The sequence below is a fragment of the Gekko japonicus genome, unplaced genomic scaffold (assembly GCF_001447785.1).
Source record: "Gekko japonicus isolate JY-2015 unplaced genomic scaffold, Gekko_japonicus_V1.1 scaffold964, whole genome shotgun sequence".
NCBI lineage: Eukaryota > Metazoa > Chordata > Lepidosauria > Squamata > Gekkonidae > Gekko > Gekko japonicus.
The window spans coordinates 351,674-370,867 of NW_015164214.1; the positions used below are offsets into that span (position 1 = coordinate 351,674).

The 19,194-nt window shown below is 42.4% G+C and overlaps 1 protein-coding gene across 1 annotated transcript in view; it reads left to right on the forward strand.

The window, feature by feature from the left end:
- Positions 1–19,194, forward strand: part of SLC1A3 (solute carrier family 1 (glial high affinity glutamate transporter), member 3) — a 77,722-nt gene that overhangs the window by 45,419 nt on the left and 13,109 nt on the right. Inside the window, exons 3-5 of the mRNA XM_015408475.1 lie at positions 9,947–10,151; positions 15,408–15,450; positions 16,401–16,696. Of these exons, the coding sequence (XP_015263961.1) occupies positions 9,947–10,151; positions 15,408–15,450; positions 16,401–16,696 (544 nt within the window). The remainder of the gene's footprint in view (positions 1–9,946; positions 10,152–15,407; positions 15,451–16,400; positions 16,697–19,194) is intronic.

Genomic DNA, 19,194 nt, shown 5'->3' on the forward strand with positions numbered 1-19,194 from the left:
CCTTATACCCTGCTTAGGTTGCCATGGCAAATTGATTCTGAGTGCCCACAGCCTTGGCACTCTCCCAGAGCCTCTTTCTAGCGCCCATTGTATTTATTTCCACAATGGACCTTATTCCTAGTCAGGATATAAACTGAAGCATTATGGGGCCAGAATTGATGGGGGGGGGAAACCCATGCTGAAAAGCCCCTTGACAAAGTAGATGGGAGAAAAGATTTGAGGTAAAAAGCAGTTTAAAATGCTGTTTGTTTGTTTGTTTTCCTTTAGATGAGGTTTGGCTACCAGCCAGACATGCTAGGGAAATCTTGGTCTCAAGAGACAATGTGTGTCTGATTTCAGTGGAAAGAGGCTGGTAAAGGGCAGTAGCAAGGAAAGACTCGCACGTAATGATTCAGTATCACTCTTTTGTCTTGCAAGGCTGAGGGAATCTATATGGACAGATTGTGGTCTTATCGTAAAGTACTCTGGGTCTATTCCCAGGTCTATTCATTCATAATTTTCTCTCACAAGCAGATTGGCTGTTATTTGCTCACTATTATCAGGATACGTTGTCGTCTTATTAACTGTTTCTCTGTCTTGTGCTCAGCTGCATCTGAGAGTTACATTTGTAAATATAATTTAAGCCTCATAGCTCTTCCTAAGCCTTAAACTCTTTCCAGGGAAATCAATAGAAGTTGATTGTTTTTATTTTACCTCAGGTCTCCTGTATGGTTATAGGGTAGGCAAGGTATTCCAAATAATAACCAAAACAGGAGAAGGGAATAAGAGGCCTGTAACATCTTTATACCTGAGTTAGGCTGGGAGGAAGCCTTTGAACTGTTGGGAGAGTTTAAATATGTAAAGGAAGTGGAGCACTGACTGTTTAGAGAAAAATAAATAGGTTTATTATAGAAGAACAAGCTGTTCTAGCCTAAACTAACCAGTCTAACTGCTGTGAGAGGAACAAAGAACAACAGGAAGCTCTGCAGGAGCAGAAAGTTTCCAGAAGAGCCAATCGGGAGACAGCAAGGACAAGGCTTGTCATTCCTCCGCTGGGGGCAGGGGGTTACCCGCTTTAGGTACCCCCAGTCCACTGGCCCAGATTTGGCCAACAAGGGGAACTCTGCCCCCAAAGTGCCGGGATTGCGCCAACATGCCTGGCACAATGACATCACCCAGAGGTGACATCATCGTGCCAGGCACATTGCCGGGGGGATGTTCTAGCACTCAGCCAAAAAACTCTGTGGTACCATAGAGTTTCTGGATCCTGGAAGGAAAACTCCATCCCCCCGCTGGCAGAAGGTAGGGACTAGGCAACCCGAGCAAGGACACAATTTGAAAAAGTGGGTCCCTAGTCTAGCTATGCTAACTACAAGTCCTTCAGCTGTCCCCTGTAGGATGATCTTCAGATCTTATTCATAAGGCTGCACTGTAGACCTTGCATATTCCAACATGAACAAGCTTTGATAGATTACCTCTGAGGCGACAGCTTTCACACCCTTAGGATCCACTCACACTAAAAGAAACATATTGGACTATTTGGATGGGTTTAAAGTTTAACTACGGATGGGCTGGAGTGGTGGTGGAACCCAGAACACACTACTCCGTTTATTCTTTTATATATATTTTCACCTGAACCCCAAGCCTACCACATCCATTTTCTAGGCTTCCCTATGCATAGCTGTAATCTTTCCTAAACCTGGTATGGTACCACCTTTTGTAAAGATTTCAGTCAACGTGCATTTGCATGGCGTGCATATGGGAAGACTCATATTTTTGCCGTTCCTGTCCAGAGTAGCACCATTTTCCTCGTCTCAGTCACACAGCCACTCCACCACCACAGAAGGCTTTTGTGACTTTTTAAAAAATCGGTAATTGATATATCAGTATCACATTATAATGATCTATCTACTTGTTCCTCTGAATTCCAAGCTCTCATTTGTTTTTAGTAAGTCTTTAGGTCTCTTCATTGCAGAGTTATGCCTTTCCCTTTAGTTCAGCCAAAAGGGCTAGATGCTTTCTTTTTCTTTTTTCTTTGTGAACTTAGGCAGATCATGAGAGGGAGGGCAGGAAGGGTTGCATCAGTGCTTAGTTCTTGTGGTCCTTTCTTACATGCCCAGGAAAATGCTGATCACCACTTTGGGGTCAGGAAGCAATTGTTCTCCAGGGCAGTCTGGCTGGAGATCCTGGAGGGTTTTTGTCATCTTCTGGGTGTGGAACAGGGGTCACTGGGGGTGGAGGGTGGAGGTATTTGTGAATTTCCTGCACTGCACAGAGGGTTGGACTAGATGACCCTGGAGGTCCCTTTCAACTCTGATTCTAAAATGAAAGTTGGGAATTCAGTGGAGCAAGCAGATAGATCAATATGCCAATTGCTGGTTTTTTAAAAAGCTCTTCAGTAGTGCGGGGAAAAAATGGGAGCTGTGTAGGGGCAGAGGAAAGGGAAGTGCTGGAAAAACTGCCAGGTGGATGTTCCATTGTGACAGCAAATGTTGCTGTGTAGCTGTGTAAAGCTACACAGAGAATCATCGCCGTGTGGAAACAGCCACTGTCTCTCAGCCTACCCTACTTCATATGGTTGTTGTGAAAATGGACTGGAGAGACTGGTGTAGTGGTGTTGGCTACCCTGAGGATGGGATGGGATGCAACTGCAAGAAGTAATGATCCCCCAAAGAGCACATGCATACAGTTATTTTCATTTGCATCCTTATATTTGTCGCTGAATTATAAGGCAATTTGATGAACAAAACAACCCATGGAAATAGCCAAGGTTTGGTCAGAAAGCTACCTGGTGTTACAATGTTATTGTCCTTTTATGTTTGCTTTGCTTTGAAAATGGTCTTAAAGAAATGACAGCTAACTCCAGAGTACCGGAATCTATGTTGTAATTAGCTGATCGTGATAATTAGCGGGGTGATTCTGATTGCAACTCAAGAATTCTTTTGCTTGCTCCTTCAACCTTTCAAGCTGTGTTAGTTTAAGGCAAAATTCGGCATAAATATGGTGCAGTCTTGCACCAAGCAAATCCTCCCCTCCTTCTCCTATGTTTGCTGTTTCTGTGCATGGAATTCCCTCCCACTAAACCCCTCCCTCATCAGCCCCCATCTCTATGGAGGATGCACATATGGCACAAACTAGATCATTCACTTATTGCCTTTGTCTATAAGCTTCTATGGATGACATCTTCTATTTCCTAATAGATCATTTAGACAAAGTATTTTGATATTTGTCTTGGAATTCACAGATTCTGCCCCACTTGTTAACATGTTTGCTTAATGCTAATTTTATCACACTAAGTTGATTCAGAATGTTAAAAGGGGTAGATGGTAGAGAATAGGAAGTCTCTGCTTTAATAGTTATAGAGAAAACTAGCTAGCTCAACGAGCATTTAGGACATTGGCATCAACAACTACTTTTAATATGATATTTTAAAAATATTTATTTAGGACTTCCGGTCGGCACGGCGCGGTGACGAGCGGTCTTCGGCTCGAGCCGAGGACGCTCGATACTTCTTCGCTTCGTCTGGGGCCCTCGGGATTCCGGGGGCACTCAGCCAGCTCTACTGGAGGAAGAGCTGGAGCAGGGGGCTTCGTTGTGGCCCCTCCTGTGACTGGCAACGCGGGGGTGCCCACTTTGTGCCCCGAAGCAGGAGCGGAATGAGGAAAGGAACATGGCTGCCATGTTCTTCTTAACCGCCGCCTCCCATTTTTACCGATCATATTATGGCGTTTTGGATTAGAACAACGGCAAAAACAGAAACTGTGAGTGCACGCATCTTGGAGTTTAAAAAATAATAATAATAGTGTTCCGAAAGAAGGAGAGAGGAAAGCGGCCAGAAAAAGTGATAGACGCGGAGTGTTTAGCGGGGTGGTGAGGACCGCACCCTCTGGTTAATTTCATGTTTTACCCACCCAACTGAATAAAGTGATGTTTACAAAAGAGACAGACATGGATAAAGAGATGGACGAGGAGACTTTAATAGGAGAGTTGTCTGTGGAGCAATTCTTAAAGATATTAAAGGAGGGAATAGAAGAAGGAGTTAAACGAGCATTTGCTAGCTTCCACGAACCCCAGTCGGAGTGTGAGAATAAAGAAGATTTGGACCAAAATACCCTGTGTTTGGTGGAGATACCTAGATACCAGCAAGAAAAGGAAATAAAGGAGACTCAAAGACCAAATGAAAAGCTAATTAAAAAGAGTCGCCTGAAGAGGAAAGAAATAAGAAGGAAAATACAAAGACTCTCCCCTAATGGGAAGGGAAATGGGAAAAGAAAGAGACGGGAAAGTTTTGTATGGAAGGCAAAAAAGAATGACAGAAAATGGAGATGAACTTTGGAGAGCTTTCAAGAAGAGCCCAAAAAAGGCATGTTACCACTATAAGGGGAGAAATCACCTGGATATGGTGTTGCGGAAGAAGAGGCTGCAGAGTTATAAAAGGCGATTTAAAAGATATGATGTTATTTGTGTTATGTATGTGTTACTTTTCCCCCTTGAAAATGGAATGAACTGATGAATGCAATGAACTGAAATGATTAGAGTGTTATTCCCCCCCCCCGAAAATGTGTTATTTTTTCCCCTGAAAATTGAATGAATTGATGAGGGTTATGATTAGAGGGTTATTAAGGTATAAATTATAGTGTTTAAAATGAGTGGTAAATTAGTATGAAAGGGTGTTAGTATTTTTTTAGAGCTATAAAAGGTGGTTTAAAATACATGAAGTGTATTTGTGTTGTGTATGTGTTACTTTCCCCCCCTGAAAATGGAATGAACTGAGGAATGCAATGAACTGATATGATTAGAGGGTTATTAAGGTAAAATAGAAAATATGGAAAGAACTGATATGATGAATGATTGGATGTTTGTTATAGGGACGGAAATGGAGGAAAGAAATAAGAAGGAAAATACAAAGACTCTCCCCTAATGGGAAGGGAAATGGGAAAAGAAAGAGACGGGAAAGTTTTGTATGGAAGGCAAAAAAGAATGACAGAAAATGGAGATGAACTTTGGAGAGCTTTCAAGAAGAGCCCAAAAAAGGCATGTTACCATTATAAGGGGAGAAATCACCTGGATATGGTGTTGCGGAAGAAGAGGCTGCAGAGCTATAAAAGGCAATTTAAAAGATATGATGTTATTTGTGTTATGTATGTATTACTTTTCCCCCTTGAAAATAGAATGAACTGATGAATGCAATGAACTGAAATGATTAGAGTGTTATTTCCCCCCCCTGAAAATGTGTTATTTTTTCCCCTGAAAATGGAATGAATTGATGAGGCAATGGATTGATATGATTAGAGGGTTATTAGGGTATAAATTATAGTGTTAAAATGAGTGGTAAATTAGTAAGAAAGGGTGTTAGTGTTTTTTTAGAGCTATAAAAGGCGGTTTAAAATATATAAAGTGTATTTGTGTTGTGTATGTGTTACTTTCCCCCCCGAAAATGGAATGAACTGAGGAATGCAATGAACTGTATGAAAGGGTGTTAGTATTTTTTTAGAGCTATAAAAGGTGGTTTAAAATACATGAAGTGTATTTGTGTTGTGTATGTGTTACTTTCCCCCCCTGAAAATGGAATGAACTGAGGAATGCAATGAACTGATATGATTAGAGGGTTATTAAGGTAAAATAGAAAATATGGAAAGAACTGATATGATGAATGATTGGATGTTTGTTATAGGGACGGAAATGATTAGAGGGTTGTTAGTATTATAATACTGAGTCTATGTGATAAAATAGTTAAGTAATAGGGGAAAATGGAGAGGTAATATTTTGAAGTGAAAGGAGAGTGAAATAATGGAATGGATTGGTTTGGATATTGCTTCCTTCTGTTTCTTTTCTTTTTTTTTCTTTGTATTGTTCTGGATTTCTCCTCTTATGTAAGTGATTAGGTTATGGTAAATAGGCAGACAGAACATCTTTAACGTCTGGAAACATCCAAGAAAGGAGGGGAGAAGTGGAAGGTGATAGTAGTTTGGCAAATTAAAATTCATAAAAAACGATCCTGCCTAGATCAGTTGGGAGGTAAACGATGAAAATAGAGAAATAGTAATAAAAATTAAGAAAAGGGTCTATATAAATAAAATAAAAATTAATTAAAACAAGAGGAAAATTTTAAAAACCCTATTATTTATAGGTGAATAATATCTGGAACAAATAGGAAAATTCTTAGCATTATGTGTTGAGTGAACTAGGATGAATAGGAGGGACAGTCGGTTTAATATCTATAGAGATTACAGATATAAAAGGTTTATTATTAGATGTGTGTAATTGCTATTCGATAATTGCTTATTTGTCAAATAATATGAAGGAAAAAATAATTGTAATTCTCTGTATTGGCGTTGTTTAGAAAGGGTTATTAGCAGAATAAGGTGACAATGGGATGAAATGAGGTATTATAAGTATTGATGTAAGCATAAATGTGAAAAACCCAATAAAAATGTTATTAAAAAAATATTTATTTAGATCATTTTGACCAATTTTAGAACCATGACCAACACATTGTAGAAATAAGAATTTAAAGCACAGAATAAATCCAGTGTATACTAATAAATAGAATTTATGGCATATTTTGGAAATATAGGCCCTTGACACATACACATATTACTGCAGATTTAATCTTGACTTCAGATTCAGTGCCCACCTTGCACATTGTTATTTTTCCTCTTGTATATCTATTTTTTAAAAAATGCTCTTTTCTAAATGGGGATGGAACGTCACTTGTGACATGTGGGGGTGGCATCCAAAGTTTTTTTTTTAAAAAAAAATTACACAATTGCCCTATCGCAGCTGTGCCGTAGCGTCCAGCAAGCACCTTCCATTTAAACCCTCCTGGTTCAGGTTTTGCACATGCATTTCAGTGTTAGTTCCTTGAATTAAAGGGAACAGAAAGGAACCCAGGCAACGAAAGGAAACCACTGTTGAACTGACCAGATTTTTTCTGAAACTGACAAGCAGCTACAAAGCCCCGTTTTTCATATTGAGGGATTCTCTACTATGTTATCAGCCACTGTGAAAAATAGGAAAGAGTCACATGATTTCATAATATGGGGAAACACGTTGCGTGTACAGAATGCACAGTAGAACCCACTGACACTAGCATTGCAAGCTGTGATCTTTGGCAACATGTGTGTATGCACACATGCACCTGAGCAAAGTTGGCTGCAACTCCACCATGCTTTGAACAGGGCTGCAATTCGTATGGGGGAGGAGTCCTCTGGCAGAAGCTCTGAAGAGCTTTTTGAGTCTTGTGCCACTAAATTGAAAAAATGGGGGGTTATTTTAGCTGATGCCTTAGCGCAGCTGCATAGTAATGCTAATTTTCTGCCTTTCCTTGCAAATTTGCATGGTTTTCTCCTTGTGAATCTCTAATTTAATCTTGCACACTGGTCATGATCTTGGCAGTTTTTTAAAGCTTGTCCTGTGCAGATTGGACTCTGTCCTCCAAATGGATCAATCCCAAGCGATTCTTGTTCGGCAGTTTGCAGAAGGTCCATTTGGCTCAGTTACAATTTTAATGTTGGGCTTCCAGAGACTGACAAAATGGTTCCTCCTCAATTTTGTTCACTAAAGCATTTAAGAGAAAAATGTTTTCAAAGCTTTAAGCTCCCTATCCCAGTGTCTCTGTTTACATCTCATGTCACTTTCCTTTGGGGCTGATGACCCCCCCCCTTTATTTTGTTTGCATGCAGCACTGAAATCCTTTTTTTTTTTTTGCAATGAGGACACTGCCATTTGCCTCCTCTCCAACCCCCCTTTCAAATCAATACTAGCAGGGAACTAAACCTCATGCAGCTCCTTTAAACTTCCCCCCATCATTTTAGGTTTTTTTATTTGGCAGTCTGAGACTAGCAATGGTCTCATATCACTAGATTCATGCCACTTGTCAAAAAAAAAACCAAGGGGAAATGGAGCTTGTACACCAAAGAAGGGGGTGGTGGCAGAAGGTGCAGAGTGGGTGGAACAACCTCAATGTGCGTGGGGGAGTGACCTTCAAGGGGTGGCAAAAGGGTATGGGGGAATCTGAGGGAATCTGTATGCTTTTAAATTTGGCTTGGAAGCAAAACAAGGGAAAAATTAACATAAAAGCATTTTCATAAAGCCCAGGGAAACAGCAACCAGAAAGCGAACTGAGCGCTGAAGGGAGGGAAATCAATGCAGAACGACAAAGAAAACCCAACAGACATGCATGGTGAAAGCAAGGGAAAACACCCCTTCATAATAGGCCATAGATATAGATATTGTGATTTACTCGGTGCCTAGATTGGTAAGCATTAGGTGCCATGGGATACCATCTTTGATAATGTCCGGACATTGCATTGAGTTTTCTTTCCCTTTTGTCTGTGCCTTCATTTTTAAATTATCTGCTGCTTTTACTACTGCTGCTTCTAATAGCATTCTGATTTGTTGCTTTTATTGATTGTTTTAATGAATAGATAAATTGTTTGCTTTTAGTTATGATCATGGCTTTTTTTGTAGAAAAAGCCCAGCAGGAACTCATTAGCATAATTGGCCACACCCAACAGCAGAAACTCATTAGCATATTAGGCCACAACCCTGACAGCACAGGTCATTAGCCTATGAGGCCACACTCCTGTGTTACCAGAAGTGTGGTCATCCAGCCACACCCACCTTTTGCTTCTTATTCTGTTTACCTTGTTTGTGGTCAAAACCCAGGGCCTTTTTTTGTAGCAGGAATTCCTTTGCACGTTAGGTCACACACCCCTAATTTAGCCAATCCTAATGAGTTTCTGCTGTTGGGTGTGGCCTATTATGCTAATGAGTTCCTGCTGGGCGGTGGCCAACTCAGGAGCCAGCCGGAACTCCGTTCCTGCCCCAAAATAGCCCTGGTTATGATGTTTTGATAATGTTTTAATTATGCCTGATTGTCTGAGCATTTGCACCCCATTTTCTCACAAGGTTACGTGCTACAAAATGAGATTAGTTGAATTTACATTTTTACATCAATCAATCAAAAGTAGAGATGCCAGCTCCAGCTTGGAAAATTCTTAGCGATCTGGAGACAGTGTCTAGACAGGGCAGAGTTTTGGGACAGAGCTCCGCAGGAATGTGTAGTCATTAACGTCTGCTCCCCATAGCTGCTATTAGGGTTGCCACTCCAGGTTGGAAAACTCCTGGAGATTTGGGGGTACAGCCTAAGGAGGGTGGGGTTTGGGGAAGTGAAGGATGTCAGTGGGCTGTAATGCAGTACAATCCACCCTCCAAACCAGCCATTTCCTCCAGGAGAACTGATCTCTGTCATCTGGAGATCTCCAGGCCCCACCTGGTAGTTGGCAACCCCAGCTGCTATTTCCTCCAGTGGAACATACTTTTGTGGTCTCAAGATCATTTGTAAGTCTGGGAGAACTCCAGGCCCCACCTGAGCTTGGCAACTCTAATCAAAAGCCCAATTATATCACACAAAAAGCCTGCTTACGAAACTCCATTTTGCACTTTCTCCTAAAAATCAGTCTTGTGCGCAGTGTTCCCTCTAAGCTGAGTTAGTGTGAGCTAGCTCACAGTTTGTTAGCCTCTGGCTTACACATTTTTGTCTTAGCTCAGGAAGGAGGGCTCCAGAGGAAACTAATTCATGCAGCAGCCAAATCGCTCACTCACAACTTTAATGCCAGGAACTCACAAAGTAGAATTTTTGGTCACAAGACTCCACAGCGTAGAGGGAGCATTGCCTGTGAGTGTTTGCGGAAGGCCATTTCTCAGGGTTAAGGCTATTGCAGAGAAAGCCTCAAACCAGGCTGAGGTTGTTCTTAATGACTTAGTGACATAATGTTCATGAGAAGCTGTTGGCTGGAAAGTAGTTGCTGCATAGGTGGTGAGCTGATTTGAGCGAGATTACAGTCAACAGATAACCGAAACAGACTTTTCCTCTACAAAGTGCTTAATTTGCGATGTATGTTTATTCCATTTTCTAAAGATGTAAAGACTCTAGCCTTACTGTAGTGCCTACTTTTCCTAGGTGTTGCTGCCCTGGACAGCAAAGCATCAGGGAAGATGGGGCTCAGAGCAGTTGTCTACTACATGAGCACCACCGTCATTGCTGTCCTGATTGGAATAATCATGGTGGTCATCATCCACCCTGGGAAAGGGTCGAAGGAAAAGATGCACCGAGAAGGCAAAATTGTACGGGTGACAGCTGCAGATGCCTTTTTGGACTTAATCAGGTAAGGCGGCATTTTCTACAGTGCTGGAAAAGACGAAGGTGTTATTTCACACCTGCCACAGGTGAATGAAGCGGCTCCTAGAGCTCTGTCTTAAGAACATAAGAACATAAGAGACGCCAATGTTGGATCAGGCCAAAGGCCCATCTAGTCCAACACTCTGTCACACAGTGGCCAAAAATACCAGGTGCCATCAGGAGGTCCACCAGTGGGGCCAGGACATTAGAAGCCCTCCCACTGTGTCTTCTTTTTAAGCTGGCATGCTCAGGGCAAAAGAATAATTTGGAAACGTGGACCTGATGGTTTCTAGCCTAGTTAAAATCTGATCATTTCCTTTCCATACAAAAAAAATAAAATAAAATAAGTCTCACCCCTGAAAGGAACATAGTCGTTGGGACAAGGCACGTTTGACAAATAATTGGTTAGATTCAGCTATTAAAATACTTCTGATCAATTACAAGTTGTCCTCAGCCAGCAGACTTTTTAAATAAAATTGTTAATTCATTTTTTTTAAAGATGCAAGTACTTACAAAAACACAGGTTGGCAGCATTGACCTTGAAGAGGCATTTGCTGGTGTGAGAGGAATGATAGAGAATGCCTTTTTAAAGAAAATGGCTGCCCTCTACATTTTTAGACAATGCATGGCCGTCTCACAGCAAGACCATTTCCACAGTAGTGAAATTCCCTGCATTGATATTTTTAAAACTGTGCGTTATGTGAAGTTTTCCACTGTAGATTTTCCCTCAACAGGCACAAACCCGAAGTTTTCTCCTTCTTACTCCACATTTTCAGAACTTGCTAAAACTGGGGGGAAACTGAAAACATGGGGTAAGAAGGACAAAACTTTGGGTTTGCACCTGGTGAGGAAAAATCTACTGCAGAAAATTTCACAGAATGCACAGTTTTAAAAACATCCGTGCTGGGAATTTCACTAGTGCGGAAATGGTCCAATTGTTATCTTAGAAAAGGGCCTTTTGTATGACATGCAACAGAAAGGGGAACGTCTTTTTAAAGAAGTTGTCACCAGGGCTATTTTGGGGCAGGAACACACAGGAACGGAGTTCCGGCTGGCTCCCACGTTGGCCACGCCCAGCAGGAACTCATTAGCATAATACGCCACACCCAACAGCAGAAACTCACTAGGATTGGCTACATTAGGGGTGTGTGGCCTAACATGCAAAGGAGTCCCTGCTACAAAAAAAGCCCTGGGTTTTGACCACAAACAAGGTCAACAGAATAAGAAGCAAAAGGTGGGTGTGGCTGGATTACCACACTTCTGGTAACTTGGGTGTGTGGCCTAATATGCTAATGGCCTGTGCTGTCATGGGTGTGGCCTAATATGCTAATGCATTTCTGCTGTTGGGTGTGGCCTATTATGCTAATGAGTTCCTGCTGGGCTTTTTCTACAAAAAAAGCCCTGGTTGCCACCTATGACAAGTGTATGTGTCATCTAAAGACAAAGAATGAATGCACTTCCTCTTCAGAAGCAGATTTGTTTTTTAAAGATTGATTAGTCACATGAGTTCGAACCAGGGGAGAGCTCTAGTAATTGTTTTTGTCTCTTCTCCCAATCCCACTCTTAGAAAAGGTATACAGTGTCCACAGTGTAATGCTGTTGTAGTAAACAGGAGGCAACTTCCATGAACCCCGGGTGCTTTTTCCAGGAAGATAAATCAAGTATGAATGGTGCCATGTTTGTGCATTTGTAACTACCACTGGAGGAATAAAATCACAAAACCAGAAGTTCTAATTGCAGTTGGGACAGAGCTGCAGATCTTAGCCACATGTGCTAATTTTTGGATCTTGCCTTAATCTTGTTGGAATAAGGCACAATCTGTGCAGCCACGACAGAATGCTCATAACACCTGGGCATGATTCTGAAGCTGGTTTTGATCATGCAGACCCCTTTCATGTGCAGTGTTTCATTTGAGCTTCTGAGGGCCAGTCTTCACTACATACAAATACACCAGTGGCTCCATCAAACATGAAGAATGTGCGTACATAGAAATGGGCATGTGACTCTTTAAAGATGTTGGAAGTAAAAAAGGGACTGGACTGACATTTCCAAGGAAGACCCAAGTCTAACATTCATACCTTTCATACTTGATCAAGGATGGATACGACTTTGGCTCTAGTATGCATTCACAGTCGGGCAGCCAGTGGAGCCTCGACTTCTACTGGATTTATAGCTGATCTCCAGACTACAGAGATCACTTTCCCCAGAGAAAATGGCAGCTTCAGAGGGTGGGCTCAATGGTATCACATCTCCACTGAGATCCCCTTCCCAAACTCCTCCTTCCCCAGGCTCCTCCTCCAAATCTCTAGGAATTTCCCAAACCCATTGCTGGCAACCCTAGTTTTCGTGCAAAAAGTGCAAAAACTTAAAATAATAATCTGCTCCAAATAACTGATTAATATCATCCTGGCAATCGAACAGGAGCATGGAATAATTGGATAAGTATGGAATTGCCACTGGATGGGGAATATAGATAATTATGTATGAAGAACCTATGATAACCTGTAGTCAATGTTAGATCGCACTAACAAAGGACTCTTAGAGTGATTCAGCAAGTGATTCAGCTTTATTGGAAGTAACGAACAAGCACTCAACTCAGTAAGAAACCAGAACAGAACACAGTGGGAGCTTATGCTCCTTTTAAACATAACCGGGCTAATGTAGCCACGCCTATTTACAATTAACAACCAATGAGATTGCTTAGTTAAGGACCAATGGGAGTCTTTCCCTCCTAGGGAATGGTATCGTTCTGATTGGTCGCTGTTACGAAGCGACCAATAGGAAGTTCGTTCGGAGGAGCCCTGGTATGGCTCGAAGCTTAACGTGGGAGTCCTATGAGGTGATTCATGTAATCGTTCCAATACATTACAGTCAAGGCATGCATCTCTGTCTATTGTACTATATGAGAAACCTCCCCTTGACTTCAAAAAATTAATCCCTACAATGTATTCAAGTATTTATTTATTTATTTCAATTTATATCCCACCCTCCCCGCCAAAGCAGGCTCAGGGCGGCTTACATACAAAATTAAAACACATTAAAAGCATAAGTTAATCCTGAACAGTTAACATAATCATAAAGTGCTAGTAGCGAGTACTGAAGGCGATATAATATTGCCATGGTGAAATGGTCACAGAGGAGTGTGGTCAGAGTAGGCATACAGCTTATCCAGTCCATTTATACTGGCTGGCACTGGCTGCTGATAGTAGTCCAGGGGGGAGCGGGCCTTGCCACAGTTCAGTTGTTAGATGCAGCTCCTAATTAAAGGCCTGGTGGAAGAGCTCCGTCTTGCAGGCCCTGAGAAACTGTAGAAGGTCCCACAGGGCCCTGATGTCTTCTGGGAGCTCATTCCACCAGTACGGAGCTGCTACTGAGGCCCTGGCTGTGGTTGACCACCCAACAACAGATGTAGCTGGGTGTCATCCACATATTGGTGACATCCCAGCCCATGCCTCCGGGAAATCTGGGCAAGGGGGCACATGTAGATGTTAAATAACATTGGGGAAAGCACCGCCCCTTGGGGCACTCTGCAAATCAGCAGGTGCCTCCAGGACAGCTGATCCCCAAGTGCCACCCTTTGTCCCGTGGAGAAGGGAGACAAGCCATGGCAAGACAAGCCCCTGAATCCCCATGTTGGTGAGGCAGTGGATCAGTAGCTGATGGTCGATTGTTGAACGCCACCAACAGGTCTAACAGCAACAGCACCGCCGATCCACCCCGATCCAGATTCCAGCAAGGAATACATATGAGGAGGAGTTCACTGGGAGATCCTTGCCCAAGTCTCCTCATCCAGGATTCTGTAAACTCTCTGGGGCTTCAGTGGACCAATTTCCCCTTCCCCACTGCATTTTTCCCCTTCAACTGACTCTCAATGATTCTCTCCATATTCCATGCTCCTGGATCATGGGCTCTTCTGCATTTTCATTTTCGTCACTTGCGTGTCCCTATTGCTTCATTTTTTTTCTTTTCCATTTGTGTTTTGCTCCCTCAACTGGCCCATTCAATCTTACACCTTTAAATCTTCAGGGAGATACACAAGTAGAAAAGAAAAAAATGAGGAAATGAGGAAAATGTGGAAGAACTTCATGTTCTGTCCTCATCAGACCATTTTGCTGTGACTTCTTTTGATCAATTTACAAAATAATACTGGGGGTCCTGTACAAACATAGAGACCTCAGCCTTGTCTGTGAGTTGGCCAGTTTTGCTGCTTTCATAAGCATAATGGGGACTGGCCACATTAACTTCCGATAAGAGCCCTTTTCAGATGTTACATCGATGCATACCAGGAGCCAAGCAACTACGCTTATTGGAAGCACATATGACCCACAATGTTGATAATATGTGTGGTTGCAATGTTCTTTGAACATGGCCAACACTAATATTTTGCATACATATACAACTTCGGTACACTAAGCCAGAACCCTGAAAACCCCAGATTTGGTATGGTGTCTTCTGAAGCTGAAAATACATGTTTAGGCCCCATTCAAACACGGTAGTTGCTTCTATCAGGAGGATCTGTACATGGTTGCTAGCCTCCTGGTATATGTGGATGTGACATTTGTAAATGGCTATAGATATTGAGATAATATTGTGGCTAACCAGGGCTTTTTTTTGGGGGGGGAGCAGTGCTGGAACTCTTAAGAGGGAAATGAAGTTTTAATCTGTATACTGAAAACTCATGAACTTTTAAACATTTTTAAAAGAATTTTGTTGAAGAGATTCTGGAGCTCCATTCCAGCGCATTTCACCAGAAAAAAAGCCCTGGCTGTCTACTAAAGACACATTTGTTCATCAAATTGACCGGATTTCATCTATGTCCCTGAGTCTTTGCTATGTGAATGATGACTTTGCATCTTTTGAAACTGCACCTCTGTCCTCAAAGGTCTCTCTGCACAACTCCAGGGGGAATCCACCATTCTCCCTCACATATCTTGGAACATTGTCATACTTGATAAAAATTTTAAGTAAACTGAGTAGACTCCGAATGTGACTGTGGAGCCTGATCCTAGGCATGTTTCCTTATATGCAAGCCCCACTGAGTTCAGTGGGCTTACTCCCTAGTAAGTGTATGTAGGTTTGTAGCCTGTCTCTGAAAGACAATGAACTGTTTCTATATTCTCTGCTCTATAAGCTACACAAAACGTGTGCCAGTTTTATTTGACTGTAAAAGGTGTTTCCTCCTAATCTTCTGCTTGAAAAGATGGCTAGTATGTCTCAAATAGTTTTCTTTTTTTCCCCTCAGAAACATGTTTCCTCCAAATCTGGTTGAAGCCTGCTTTAAACAGGTAAACTTGTGTTATTCTTTTCATACAGGAATTTTGTAGATCCTCTTTGGAACTGCACAGTTTTTCCACCTGATTCTGCGGAGTTTAATAACTTGCATACTTCCATATGGAGTTCTTGTCTTTTCTAGACACAAAAGCACAGTATCAAATTTAGACGGTGAAAAATATGTATATATTTACCTCGTTTGTAGTCCGTCTTTCTCACAGAAACTCAAGGTAGATTATTTTAAAAACCAATAACATAATAAAAACCATAAGTACAACACAAAACAACAATATGCACAATAAAAACTATCTAGAAATTTTCACAGACATTAACATTCATAAAAAGTATAAAAGATATTTCTAAGGGAAATGTCCTTCTAAAAAGTTTCATTTGGCACGTTCTAGAGAATCATAGTCATGTGGGGGCCACAACAGAGGATGCTCAGGTATGAGCACCTGTGATCTTACCCAAAGGCAGGGCAGTAAATCAACAAATACTTTCCTACTTCATTTACAGTCCACCTTTCTTGCCAAGATCTTCATTATCTTGCATCTTCTCAGGACAGTTCGGCCACCATTTTGATTGCTCTGCCAACTGACCACCAATGCTCCCTCTAAGCTGTGGAGTCTTGTGAGCAAAAATTCTACTTTGTGAGCTAATGGCATTAAAGTTGTGAGTGAGCGATTTGGCTATTGTATGAGTCAGTTTGCTCTGAGGCCATCCTTCCTGAGCGAAGACAGAAATGTGTGAGCCAGAGGCTAAAAAAAACTGTGAGGTAGCTCACACTAACTCAGCTTAGCGGGAACACTGCTGACCACCAAAAATGGCAGCCAGACTCTTGTGAGAAGAAGGAAACTCGCTCGAGTTCAGGAGCCAGCATGCAATGTGTGCACACTAACATCTGAGCCGTGGCCCTTCCAGACATGGATATATGACATCTACTCTTTTGTTTCACCACTAACAGTTCAAAACAAACTATGAAGAAAGAACATTCAAAGCACCAGTTCCACTGAACGAATCATCGGTCCTTGCTGCTATTATAAACAACGTGACAGAAGCCATGGAGAATCTCACCCAGTTGAAAAATGAGGTGATCCCTGTCCCAGGGGCTGTGAATGGAGTGAACGCCCTGGGACTGGTAGTGTTCTCAATCAGCTTTGGACTGGTGATTGGGAACATGAAGGAGCAAGGACGGGCAGTAAGAGAATTTTTTGATAGTCTTAATGAGGCTATCATGCGACTGGTAGGACTAATCATGTGGTAAGTGTTGAACGGTATATTAATAAACTCTGTTAAAAAGTGGATCACTGTTACCAAATGGGCTAGTCCAAGAACTAGTATAAATGTGTGGGGCATTTGTTTACTGCAACACAACTGACTTTGAGATCATTTTCAAACCAGTCTGATTGTTTTTAATCAACCCAGATTGACTAATGAAGGGGCCTGATCTTTTTTTTAAAAAAAAAAAATTACAGTGCGTTTTGAGGCTGAGGACAGTTTATGAGGTTATTTTATGCTGCTAAAAGTTTTATGTTGTGTTTATTATACTCTGGAGTTGGTTAATTGATGGATTTTTATAATGGAATAATTATGATGGTTTTTATGCTGATTTATTAATTTGCGGTGTTTTTTCTTTGAGAGCTGCTTCAAGCAGGTTTTCTGTACAGGTGGTATAGAAATTTTATAAACAAATAAATGAATTGGCAAAAAAGACATCGACATCAATTAAGGGGGGGAGGGTTGCCATCAAGTCACAGTCGGGGAGTTTTCTTGAATTTGCCCTCAAACATGTGGTAAGTGTTGAACGGTACATTAATAAATTCTGTTTAAACATGGGTCACTGTTACCAAATGGGCTAGTCCAAGAACTAGTATAAATGTGTGGGGCATTTGTTTACTGCAACACAACTGACTTTGAGATCATTTTCAAACCAGCCTGATTGTTTTTAATCAACCCAGATTGACTAATGAAGGGGCCTGATCTTTTTTTTAAAAAAAAAAAATTACAGTGCGTTTTGAGGCTGAGGACAGTTTATGAGGTTATTTTATGCTGCTAAAAGTTTTATGTTGTGTTTATTATACTCTGGAGTTGGTTAATTGATGGATTTTTATAATGGAATAATTATGATGGTTTTTATGCTGATTTATTAATTTGCGGTGTTTTTTCTTTGAGAGCTGCTTCAAGCAGGTTTTCTGTACAGGTGGTATAGAAATTTTATAAACAAATAAATGAATTGGCAAAAAAGACATCGACATCAATTAAGGGGGGGAGGGTTGCCATCAAGTCACAGTGATCCCTAGTGGGGTTTTCAAGGCAAGATATGTTCAGAGGTATTTTGCCATTTCCTGGACTTCCTTGGTGGTCTCTCATCCAAATAATGACCAGGGTGGACCCTGCTTAGCTTCCAAGATCTGAGAAGATCAGGCTAGCCTGGGCTTTCCAGGGCAGGGCTGATTAAGAATAAGCATCAATAGACAATAGCCCCATGCCCCAAAAGGAAGGCACAACAACCAGTATAAGGATAGATGGAGGTCAAAACAAGAATGCTAATGAACTTTAATATGCCAACATTCTGCATTCATTTCCCACCAGTTCTCTGAGAAGTCTTTCTTGGGAGTAGCCATACTGAACTCTAGGGGTGGGAAATGCATAGATTGGGCTGTTCATACCTTTAGAATGGAACTGTGTCCAATTTGCCTTTTTTGGGCAAACTTATTGAGAGGGCGGTGGCGTTACAGCTACAGAGCTTTCTGGAGGATGCTTCAGTCTTAGATCCCTTCTAGTCCTGGCCATGGGACTGAGACGGCCTTGGTCGCCCTGACTGACAACTGACGATCTCCGAAGGCATTTGGATCGAGGTGGTGTGGCGGCATTGCTGTTGTTAGATCTGTCGGCCGCGTTTGATACGGTCGACCATCAGCTGCTGACCCATCGCCTCGCCGACGTGGGGATTCAGGGGTCTGCCCTTCAATGGTTCACCTCTTTCCTACAAGGTCGGGGACAAAGGGTGGCAGTCGGGGACCGGCGATCCCATAGGTATCCGTTTGGTTGCGGGGTACCTCAGGGAGCGGTGTTGTCCCCGATGCTATTTAACATCTATATGCACCCCCTTGCCCAGACTGCCCGGAGTTATGGGCTTGGGTGTCATCAATATGCAGATGACACCCAGCTCTATCTGATGCTGGGGGGGGTGGGGCGGTCGGACTCGAATCCCAATGACCTTCATCGAGTGTTAGAAGCTGTGGCTGGTTGGCTCCGACTGAGCCAATTGAAACTAAACCTGGCGAAGACGGAGGTCCTGGGCCTGAGTCGGGTCGGTGTGGGGTTAGGGCTCCCTCTCCCGACCTTCGACGGGGCGCCTTTGGTGCTAGCGTCTAGGGTTAGGAGTTTGGGGGTGCTCCTGGACTCCTCATTAACAATGGAGGCTCAGGTGGCAGCCACTGTCAAGTCAGCCTTTTACCATCTTCGGTTGGCACGGCAGTTGGTCCCCTACCTTGGCCGCGATGACCTGGCCACAGTGATCCATGTGACGGTCACCTCGAGGCTAGACTACTGCAACGCTCTCTACATGGGGCTGCCTTTACTGCAGCCAGGCTGTTGATGTGCCTCTCTAGGAGGGACCACATTCAGCCTGTGCTGAAAACGCTGCACTGGCTGCCGATAGCATACCGGATCCGTTTCAAAGTGCTGGTTCTTACCTATAAAGCCCTGTATGGCCAGGGTCCAGCCTACCTGAGGGACCACCTTTCCCCGCCGTC